General features: G+C 42.4%; 1 protein-coding gene across 1 annotated transcript; it reads right to left on the reverse strand.

Moving 5' to 3' along the window:
- Positions 1–301: 301 nt before the first annotated feature.
- SRP9 (signal recognition particle 9) lies at positions 302–7080 on the reverse strand. The gene is made up of 3 exons (XM_054062450.1): positions 6929–7080; positions 3792–3860; positions 302–1676 (listed from the first exon to the last, which is right to left on the reverse strand). The coding sequence occupies exons 1-3, from the start codon at positions 6998–7000 to the stop codon at positions 1566–1568; spliced, it is 252 nt and encodes an 83-aa protein (XP_053918425.1). The 5' UTR covers positions 7001–7080; the 3' UTR covers positions 302–1565.
- Positions 7081–11867: the final 4787 nt, after the last annotated feature.

An 11867-nucleotide genomic window follows, 5' to 3' on the forward strand; every position in this document is an offset into this window, starting at 1 on the left:
ACTATAAACAAAGTTTAACCTTCTCTCTGGATTTGTTTTATTCCAAAAGTCAATACAAAAAGAAAAATGGTATCAGTCACTCCTGTATATTAGAATTTGACCAGCCACTGGAGAGTTCCAACAATATCCAACATTATACGTTCAGCTGAGAGGGTACTCTAATGTAATATTCAAGCCTGGGTTTTTTTCTGAGCCCTTGGCAACAGTGGGAACTCCACTGCTTCCAAACAGCTCCATTTTTTTTACATAAGTGACGGAAGGTAACTAAGCATATTGTTTTGTTATATACAAATATCACTAGTATTTTTATGGCTCTGCTTTATTTTTGTGGCTTGGTTTAACCCAAAAACATTACTCCTGGAAAAGCCTAGTTATAGCAATAGCATAATCACATTAAAATATTCATCTAGTTTTAAGTATGCAAGATCTAGTCAAAGCAAGTATCAATTTCAGCTGCTGGGTTTTCAAGCAAAAAGCCTTTGCAAAAGACAATTGAGGCTTCCATCACTCTACCAGAAGTAACAATGAGAAACAAGTCTGAGCCATAGGAGCACTGGTCTATATTTAACAGTGTTATTTAAGTATTTATTAAGCTGGTTTTCATTCATTTATTCAGTTGGCTGACATCCATGCGCCACATGTAACATTTGTAAATGCACAGTTAGCAAGCTGCTAGAATAAGGAATCTGGATACTGTTTGGTTGCATTTTTTCTATTAGCATAATAGGCAAGAGCTTCTGGAATTTGTCTTTCTGATATCCTTCAACTCTGCCCAAAGCAAAGACAGGAAAAGGTCTCCCTGCCTAGTATAAGATAGTTCCAGTATGGACTACTTCATAACAACAGTATTTGTATTTGCATAAGTAGAAAAGACATTCAGTTTCTTACTGATCTCTAGCAATATCCACGCAAAGTTTTACTTCAATTTTAAAAATACATAAGTTTAATTATTTAGCTGATATAAGAGTTCTACAAACTGCATCACAGAATGTTGCACAGCTTATGATCAAGATCAACACTAAAAGCTAAAATCTTACTAGCAACAGTGCTAATAGAAATTGGCAATTCTAACATTTCAGTTCAAAAAACATCCATTCTTCTAAATGCCACCGATGTATATTGCTTAAGTAAATACTTATTAGATCCAGTCATCATGCCACAGTATCAGTTGGGTTAATAAACCATCTCATTGTGAGAATATACCAGCATAAGGTATGAACACAAATCTATATGAAATTTTATAGTAACTTTCCAGAACTATGCTTGTGGCCCATTAAATTCAGACTACAGTAGTATAGATTTAAAATATTTACTTGTCTTTTTAGCATACCCAATATGTAAGAATAGTTTCTTGTTCAATTCCCGAAAAGAAATATAAGCTTTCAATTGAAAGCATTTATTTTCCTAGTTTTCCGAAGCAAAGTCTGGGACAGAAAAATGCTTCAGACTTGTCACCAGTCCACTTCAGTACATAAAAGCATCTCCTGTCCCAGTATTTGTTCAAATCCAAGAGATATTTTCTTCCAGTGAAATATGACTGGAGCACCCATTTTATTTTCAGCAATTCAGTCTGTTTCCATGGCAGCACTGCGGGATACCATGAGTCGCATTAGCTGACTGTGGAATTTTTCGATCTTCTTTACATCTTGTGCCTGGTCTGTCCTATACAGCAAACACTGTAAAAGAAAGTTGCTTAATATCAGATTTCACTTGAACTGGTTTTATCCCGTTTATAGTTGCAACAAACTTGTGCTTGGAACAGACAAAACAAAGCAAGTACTTAAATATTCATTTGTGGCATGAAGTGACCATGAGGCAGCACTGACATGTATCTACCCTGATGCAAAATACACACACATCTGTGTTTACACTTAAGTTTCTCTGAAAGGGTCATGCCTTCCATTTTGAAAATAGGAAAGCTCACGACTTATCCTAGTTTCTTCTCTCTCAAAAAAAGGGCTAAAACTCAGGATTTAAAGCTGTCTTTAAAGACACTCCTATTTGTGTCATCTAAAAAGAAAGCCAGATTTTAAATCTGATTTTCCTATTCTCTATAATCTGAAAATAAGTTTGGTTTGCCTTGATGTCACCCTGCCAGTGACATAATAAAACCAGTACTTCCCACTGAAGGGGATTCCCTCCCCCAAGCAACATCTGTTTCTAAGACAGTCCTAAGTCAGGAACATAGCATCTGATTAAGACAAAAAGGAACTCCATGTGATAAGACTGTAAATGCAAAAGGAACAAGTGACTATATGTCACTTTCTATATGTCAGTGACTTATAGAAAGACCACTTAGGTTTGGGGTTTTTTTTTCCGTAAGTAATTCCTTACACCTGTGCAGCACAAGTATGGCTGCCCAGGCTAATTTAACAATTAAAAAAACCCAGCAGAACGCTCCATTCTTCAGAGCCTTCGACACAGCAACTTTTGCCAGCTTTAAATTCCTACTTTAATTCAGAGACAAACAGTAGTTTTGTCCCTTCAGCTATATTAGTTCTACACATTGAGTTTCAAGGAAAACTTCTCTTCCTGCCTTTAAAAAAAGACAAAACCACCCAACCCCAAACCCACAACCCCAAAAAACCAAAATTAAACCAATCCCCTTCCTTCCCACCCTTCACTGGTATAACAGCTTTCCATGATTGGAAGCTGGTAAGAAGGCCTATAACTAAAACCAGTTCACATTCAGGAATTGCCCAACTCAAACTTTCCCTATGAAAGATTTCAACTAAATTGACCTCCACTTCCTCCTATTACGACTGCCTCACACTCAACATCTCATCCACATTAAGCACTACCATCCTATCAAGAAATGTCTTTCCTTGAGTTTCACATCTCTTCCAGGCATGCAAATAGCAATACTAGACTACATTGCCTAGGAAATCTGTTTTTTCCCCATGCCTGAAGATAAGAGAAGGACAGACTACTGTTGCTTACTCCAGACCACAGAAGAACAATTTGGCTCCATGGCAGGGCAGTTGGAACTGGATGGTCCTTAAGGTCCTTTCCAATCCAAACCATTCTATGATTCTATAACATTTCCAGCATCAAGAACCTGTTGCTGGCATGCACATGCTGATGCCTGCTGGCTCATTTCTACCTGCTGCACACCATCTTGCGTCCTGGCTTCTTTACACTTCCAAGCATCCTTCCAGACTATTTAGAGCAAAGGCAACCAGCAAGCACAGCTGCTCCATCTCCTCATAAGGCACCCCTTGGAAGGACGCTGCAGAGTTCCATGTTTTGTGTATATTTTACCATTTTTACTGAACACACAACTGACACTGTTAACAGCATGTCAGAAAATGGGATCTCTGACCTGCAAGTGAATCCTGTTGTTCAGTCTCATCATCACTCCACTGTCTCATAATCAAAAAGTTTAACCTACAGCTGGAAGTTGTCACCACTTTGAGCAAATGAAAAGGACTACACTCACATGAATAAACATGTTTGCAGATGGTCCTGAAATGCTTCAGAAGCTACCAGCTTCATTTCATGAAGCATTTTCAGATAAAATCCAAGATTTTCATAGTGCTCATTTTCTTTGTTTTCATAGAATCCTCAAGTAGTTATGTTGACACCCACAAAACCACTGAAGTAGTAGCACTTTTCCTGGACTGTGCAAGGGTTGAACCATGGGTCAATGTCAGTCACAGACAGAGCAACTAGGGAAGGCTTTAGAAAACTGTCAGGCACTCTTGAGGCAAGAGCTAAAAGCTCCCAAGTTGACCCACAGCAAAGTGCAAGTCTGTGAGAGGTACAACAAGCCCTGAAAAGACTGTACTTACAGCTACATCATCCGTTACTTTGATGCAGAGATTCCCATCACAGTGTCGATATTTGAGAACAACCCGCACCTGAAATGAAAAACGTTTTAAGAATTAACATCTGTAGCTAGCAATTCTCATAACATTCTGAAGGAAATCTGCCTAAATTCAAACTACCTTTAATTAAAATTATGTACTGCTTCACATATTCACCAGCTCTTTGGTGGTCGGTCCTCAGCTCTGGTGGCAAATAATCCTACACCTAGGATGATTTGGAAATTGAACCATCACATTTCCCTGCCTAATGTGTTAAACTAGTATTACAGTAGCATCAGGAAGCTTAACACTGAGCATATTCAAAACCACTGCAAGTAGAGCAACAGCAGTTGCAGAGATGTCAGCGACAGAGAAGATAAACCACAAGAGTCACGCCAATACCAGATACCTCCTTGCCCTATATAACACTTCAGAAAAACAAACTAGAAGCTTGTGTGTACAAATGTGAAACACTTAAAAACACAGTTCTACACCAAGACTTGAAAGAGAGTGGGATAAGCTAAACATTACTATTTTTTCTTCTACAATACCCTATTAACATAAAAAAGTCCTATTTCCAGTCACTACAGTTATTTCAATCACTGTACTGGAGGCTGTAGACAGAGCTGAAGTGTTCTGTTGGCTTTGCAAGTGAAAAGGGAAGACGCAAATAACACTTCTGGAGTAATTAAAATTAGAGGACTGAAGAGAGTTCTTTCAAATTAAATTGCTTTCAAGACTCAGTAAGGCTAAGTTTTAAGTCTGAAAGCAAGCATTCAACTCCTCACTGTAGCCACCTGCCCTGAGCTTCAACCTCTCCATGGTCCCTATGGACTCTCAAATCACCAAAGTTCTCAAAGCCACAGTGATAAAAATCAATATTCGCAGCAACTGACTGAGCATTAAATGCTTTCTCTTGAAAGTGGAACTGGCCAGAGAGACTTCGTATCTATTGTTTCCAGCCTCAGCTAACATCAGTAACTAGTAACAAGGTAAGGCATCTTTTTGAGAACATTCTGAACTCATACTATAAACAGATCTTTGTGATACAGAGTGATCTGTACTAATGGTCAACAGCCTCCTTGACTACAAAACATATTTTGAAATTCCTGCTCTGAGATGGAGCTCATCACAGGTTTGTCCTTCTAGTTTAACAAACTGCCACCTTCACACCACGACAGCTGTGCAGCAGTACGTCTCTTAACTGAGCAGGCTAAAAAGTGCAAGAGAGGCTGCCACAAGGAGCAGACAGGGATTAGAGAATTTGCTCCTGCAAAAGGCAAGACCACCCACCCACCAGCCTCACCAGCCCACAAGGAATGCACATCCACCTCCCACAACTCCTGTTCTTCCTTCAGTTTCTTGACAATCCCAGTTATGTACAGGAGCTCCTCAGGTTAGTCCTCTATTAAATTAAAGGGAGGGTACTCCTGCTGTGACCCTAGGGGCTATATATAAACTCCTTCGTAAACAGATGAGTTTACTGCTCATTGCAACTCCTGGCTACAGTGACATCCCTCCCAAACTCTTCTGTTTAACTGAATGTTACAGAGCAGAGAAGAGTAAAACAGAACAATTATTAGTAAATAGGTGGCAATTGCATATGAAATGGTCACCTGTGCTAATTAAAGGCAGATGTTAAACACTGCTTCTGATCCACTTAGCCTATTTTTGGTGAGGAAAACTAGGCCTCTCGGGTTCTCTCAGGTATATGAATTCCACATTACCTTTTGTGCTGCTTTTTGCCTGAATAATAACACTTTTTTTTTTCTGAAGACTGATACTACTTTTAACATTTGCACAAATTATACTCCTGAAAAAGTTACCAGAAACAAAAAGCAATAATATATCAAGAAGTTAATTCTTACAGCAACTACTCTTTAGGAAGTAAACACGTTCCAGTCTGAAATGACACTGCAAGCAACAACACAGGGTAAGAGCCAACGAATGCTTTCTTCTAATTTTTCAGTATAACTAATTCAAACGCTACAGCCTTAATCGTTGTAAACTCTAAAATAAACCAATTCTCGACACAGCCTTCACTGAGCAGAACTCTTAACCCTGTTTTTTAACGCACATACTGTAAGGAAGCATTGTCTTTAATGTTGGGTCTTCCAGGCTCACACTCCATGACAGCACCCCAAAACACCCTTCCCCAAATACGTTTTTGGGATGTTAAAGGAGAACTTTCATGCAAATAGAGGCCAGCATCTAACCCTTCTCCCTTCCTTCCTTTTCCCTTCCTCCCTCTTCCCTTCCCCTTCCTTCCATTTCCCCTTCCCCCCTTCCTCTTCCTTTTCTCCTCCCCTTCCCCTTCCTTTTCCTTCCTCTTTCCCCTTCCCTTCCCTTTCCCCTCCCCTTCCCCTTCCCTCTTCCCTCTCCCTTTCCCCTCCCCCTTCCCTCTCCCTTTCCTTCTCCCTCCCCTTTCCCCTTCTCCCTCCCCTTTCCCCTTCTCCCTCCCCTTTCCCCTTCTCCCTCCCCTTTCCCCTTCTCCCTCCCCTTTCCCCTTCTCCCTCCCCTTTCCCCTTCTCCCTCCCCTTTCCCCTTCTCCCTCCCCTTTCTCCTCCCTTCCCACTTCCCTCCCCTTTCCCCTTTTGCTTCCCTTTCCACTTCCCCCTTTGCTTCCCTTTCCACTTCCCCCCTTTCCCCTTTTGCTTCCCTTCCCACTTCCCTCCCCTTTCCCCTTTTGCTTCCCTTTCCACTTCCCCCCTTTCCCCTTTTGCTTCCCTTTCCACTTCCCTCCCCTTTCCCCTTTCATTTTCCTTTCCCCTCCCCCCTCCCTCCCTCCCTCCTCTCCTTCCCCCTCCCTCCCTCCCTCCTCTCCTTCCCCCTCCCTCCCTCTTCTCCTTCCCCCTCCCTCCCTCCCTCCCTCTTCTCCTTCCCCCTCCCTCCCTCCCTCCCTCCCTCCCTCCCTCCCTCCCTCCCTTTTCTCCTTCCCCCTCCCTCCCTCCCTCCCTCCCTTTTCTCCTTCCCCCCCTCCCTTTTCGCTCCCCTTTACTTCTCCCCCCTTTACCTTTTCTTTCTCCCCCTCCTTCTCTTCCCCCTTTCCCCCAGCCGCGGTGCCCCCTTATCCCTCCGTGGGGCCCCTCCCGTTGCTTCTCCCTCCCAGGGAGGCCCCGCACCTTCATGGGATCGGCGAGGTAGAGCTTCTCGGCGGCGCGCGTGAACTCCTCCCAGGCCTGGTAGTGCGGCATGGCAGGACCCGCACCGCGCCGCTCCGCTGCCACGGCCGCGCCGCGTCACCACCGCCCGCCGCCTCCCATTGGCCGCCGCGGACGAGCCGCAGCCTCCCATTGGCGCCCAGCGGCGAAGGGCGGGCTCGGAGGCGCTGGCCCGGCCGCCACAGCGCCCTCGCCAGGAGCGGCGGGACGCAAGCAGGCGCCTCTCCGCCCGCCGCGGGAGTGGTGGCGCCCGTTGGCGTCTGTGCCTCCGCCCCTGCCTCACAGGAACAGCGGGTTCGAGCCCCGGCGCCGCCTGGATGGGCTAGCAGGGACTGGTGGAAGCGCAGCGTGACCTCGGCTGGCTTTTAGGAGTGAATCCTAAAAAAAAAAGAAAAGCCCTTTGTTAACTGAAGGTTCATCGAATCATTAGGTTGGAAAAGACCTGTGAGATCATCAAGCCCAGTCATACCTGTCCACTACTAAACCATCCCTGAGCACTTCATCCACTTGTCTTTTCAACACCTCCAGGAATGGGGACCCAACCACCTCCCCGGGCAGCCTCTGTCAGTGCACAAGAACCCTTCTGATGCAGAAATTTTTCCTAACATCCAATCTAAACTTCCCTTGGCACAACTTGACGCCATTCCCTCTTGTCCTATCACCTGGACGAAGAAACCAGCACCCACCTCTCTGCAACCTCCTTCTAGGAGCAATAAGGTCTCCTCTCAGCCTCCTCTTCTCCAGGTTGTTGCCATGTGGAATGAAAAAGAGATGTGGGAGGATCTTGACGGCTTCTCTGAACTAGACCCGAGGTTATAAAGGGAAGATCCTGGGGAATCCTGCATTTCAAATATAAATGTGTATGTAAAACATTTGCATGACACTGAGTAAAGTTGGTTTCAAAGGACAAATGAGAGAGGGAAAAAAAAATCCAAAATTTCTCCTGTTAGATTTTTAAATCCCATTTCCTTTAGTGACCGGTGATTTTTTTCCCTTAACTGCACAACGAGTAGTAGCCGGTCACAGTGCTGAGCTCTGACTGCATTTCACAGCTTGTGTAACTGCTGCAATTGCTATAAACACACAAAAATGCAGTCCTCTAGTCTCTATTTCATGGGGACTCACTGAAAACCCAGAAGATCCTGGTAATGACTCACAACTTCAAGTTCATTTTACCAAGCTGAGCAGACCTCAACATGTGGCTAAATAAATGAAGTGGGAAGTTTAGGGCAGATCTGCATCTAACGGGGGAAATTATGGAGGTCTCCACTAGCAACCTGGGGAAATGCTAGCTGTAGGGTTTTTTGACCACAAAAGGCTCAACAAGAGCAAAACAGAATGAAGAAACATGGTACAGAAATAAAAGGGTGGATGGGAGGTAAGAGGAGAAAAACTGGAATTAATTTCCCTGAGTCAGTAAAGCAAAAAATAATTGTTACTGTGGGGATCAACTCTGAAAAAGTCTGCAGTGATTAGACTGCCAAACTTCAATAAATTGTGACTAGTAGGTGTTACGTGGTCTAAATAATTCTTTTAAAGGGCCTTGCTCTACTGAGTGCAGGCTATGAGTAGTGGAATGATTTAAAACATTTTTTTTTTCTTTCCAGAACTGCTCAGAGTTTAGATGCTGCTGTGAGTGAGAACCCAGCTTCAAAAACCCAAGCTGTCTTTCAGAGAGGCTGCTAACCAAAGGATCTGACTAAAGGTGATAGATGTATTGACAGAATCTATCCCAAAACCAAAACCTAACCCAGGGTGAGTACTTCTGCACTATCTCAGATTTTGGGTAGCCTACAGTAGAGTAGGAATTACTTTTGGTACTGTTTGACAGACAGACAGGGGATGTAGATACACAAAAATGAAACATGTGGGGAGCGCAAGCCATGCAACATGCGTAACATTTCACAGAACTGTTGCTCACCAAATTTGGATCCAGGTTTTTAAGTGGGGCACAGATGCTTTCCTTCAGAACGAGGATTCCCAATTTTTGGCTATCTATTAAAAAGCACCTTAGGGTTGCTTTGCAGAGGATTTTAATTCTGACTCAAATGTTTGAGATCCTTTATGGAGTTTTTGACACAAGTTCTATTATGAGCTCAGCAATGTCTGGTTATTAGCCTTGTAATTCACAATTTCTGTAGTTGAGCTGATGCAACAGAGACGGATTATGAAACAAACTCATTTTGGTATTTATTTTTCCTTAACCCAGATGATTTCTGTGATCCAGTTTAGGATGCAGCTTCTAAAACTACTATAGATGTACCACTTTGGAGGTGACAAACTTCAGGAACCAGGGCAAGGAACAGACAGAAGGATTTTGTAATTGTCCTTACCTCTGAAAAAAATGTGATGTGTCACTGTGACAGTAACATGCAGCTTGATCCATGACTCTGCATAGTCTGTTCCTGGCCACAGATCCTGAGGATTTCTTCTTCCCTGTCACCACCACCATCACCTATGGCTCTATGGTTGTGCTGCCACATGTTTGTAACTAGGGAAATAAACCAATGCTTGGATTAAAAGCAGCACTGTTTTTAGTAACACTTTTTTTCAGCAAGATCAGTGTGGTTTTCCAGTTTACTGTGTGGCCTTACCTACTGTTGTGCTGACACAGCTGTTGAAAGTGTATCTTTTTTTGGTGGCAAGACAGGATATTGGAATTCCTACTGGTTTTGCTGGCTTGCCACCAAAAATGTGGTGGGTGCGTGTGTGTGGATGGGTGGGTGTGTGCAATCACCCTCCTCCAGGTTCCCTGAAAGCAAGGTCAGTTGCTGAAATCTTGGCAGTTAGAGAGAGAGGCTATTCTGAGCCTCAGGGAAGGTCTGATTTCTATAGTTAGTGTGCTGCTTCGCTCTGTTGTTCTCCTCTTGCTTGGAGAACAGAACATTTTCTTGACATGTTTGAAAAGTAACTTGTAACTTGGACCACCACAGTTACTCAGCTGTAAATTGTATTTGATGCATGTCCAAAACTGTATTTTTCAAGTGAGTTCCAGTGAATGCAGTAATAGTAGAAATCTTTCAATGGGTTTTTTGTTTAGTGAAATAAAATGAACGGTTGTTTATTACTGTGTGGAGCATTTGGTATCCAGCCAATAACAATTTAGTAGTTAGTAAGAATTCTGCTAAAACATACATACTTATCGTGCTTGCTTTTCTTGAGTTCCTGCTTTCTTCCATGCAAATTATGATTCCATCAGTCTTAACAACCATTCCATCACTCCTAAGTAAAATCTGGAATGCTAGAAAACCTCATTTACCCTTTCCTCAGTCTCTCCTTGTATATCCTTGCTGTATTCCCTAGGCCACCTTAGATAACGTCTTTCTTAACTTGGATTTAAGGCCATAAAAAGCTATGAAGCAATAATATAAGTACTTCTGTGATGAGGATTTTTCATGCGGTTTTTCCTCAGGCCTTTCTCCCTCATCCAACCTGTACGTATGTCATTAATGATCTCTCTTTGATCAAGCTTCTACATGCATTGACACTGCAAGTTCTGCTTTGTATAGTTATGTTCAGGCATCTGGATTCCATGTGGTTATTTCTTGAGTGTTTTATCTAGGGTCTTCCTTTGCATAAATGACAAACTGAAAGAAAACAGTAGAAAAAGATCTTGCATTATATCTTCTAATATCATCCACAGAGATCTTGAGTTCTTGCAGCTCCTGTTAAGTTCATGGAAGTTGCATCTGCTCAGCATCACTCAGGTTCCTGTTCTTCACGGTAATGCTTTTAGTCAATCCAAAGCAGGTGCTATATTCTTATTTGCAAATGTGTTTTTCTTTTCTGGATATGAAATTCATATAAGAGTATTAAATTCATTAAAATAGTTATCTATCACTGTGACATACTGCTGATGGGCAAAACAAGCAGGTCTTTCCATGCTAAAAGAAGCTTTGTGTAGAACACTGTGCATTATCATGTTAAGTTACAGATTTGATGGGAAACAATAAGATGAACTCTGATCTCAGTTATGCTGTGGTACATCCAGAGTAATTTCATTCATTTTAGTGGATTTTTTTTTTTTATCTGGGACGATTTAAGAGCAAACTTTGGTGCTGAGCTGATAGTCCCATTCTTGGACCAGGAGCAACATAAAGTCAGCACAGTTACACAGGTCTAAAAGAGTGTTAATGAGGAGTTAGTTACAAGGCAATTATTACTGCCAAGAATGCTTAATGCTTAAAGAAGGAGAAATAGTCAGATCTTTCAAAACACATACAACCCAGCCCTCAGTAAAGTTAAGGAGAAGGCATGGGCATGGTGATTATACATTCCATTCTTGTGTATGTATGGTCTAAAACAGCTTGGGATTTGTACTGATGCAAACTTTAATTACACAGGTTTTGGATTTTATTTTTTTTTGAAGGGTGTTTATTTGCATAAGGATGCGACTAGACCTTGAGTACAGTAAGATCTGAGGTCTTTGACATCTCACTGGCTTCTGAATTTCAGTACCCACGAGAACCGAGTCTGCAGTCAGAAACAGTTCGTACTCCTAGATGGGTTATAACATGCCAAACCAAGCCACAGGTTTTCACTCCACAGCTTGTGAAGGAGCACAAAATGTACTGCTCCTTTCTATGGGCTTTATGTTTTAAACAGCTTGGCTAATGGTTTTGACAGGGTGAACCATATATAGTTAATTACATTAATGCTAATTTTATATTTCTTTTATATACAAGTATCTTATCAAGTGATTCAGATTCATGCTGTCCTAACAGAGTGATAAAATATTGGTGTGACTTGGTTGTTAAAATACAGTTCATGCAAATGAAGGCTGTCTGTGGACAGCAGGATTCTGGGGCCTGTCCCAGCCAACTCACAACTTCAGGTCAGGATGAGTCCAGGGTGCCTGATAGTACCCTCATTCCTTTTCCCCAGTGCCCTTGTGCCCATA

Source organism: Cuculus canorus, chromosome 3 (assembly GCF_017976375.1).
Source record: "Cuculus canorus isolate bCucCan1 chromosome 3, bCucCan1.pri, whole genome shotgun sequence".
Lineage (NCBI taxonomy): Eukaryota > Metazoa > Chordata > Aves > Cuculiformes > Cuculidae > Cuculus > Cuculus canorus.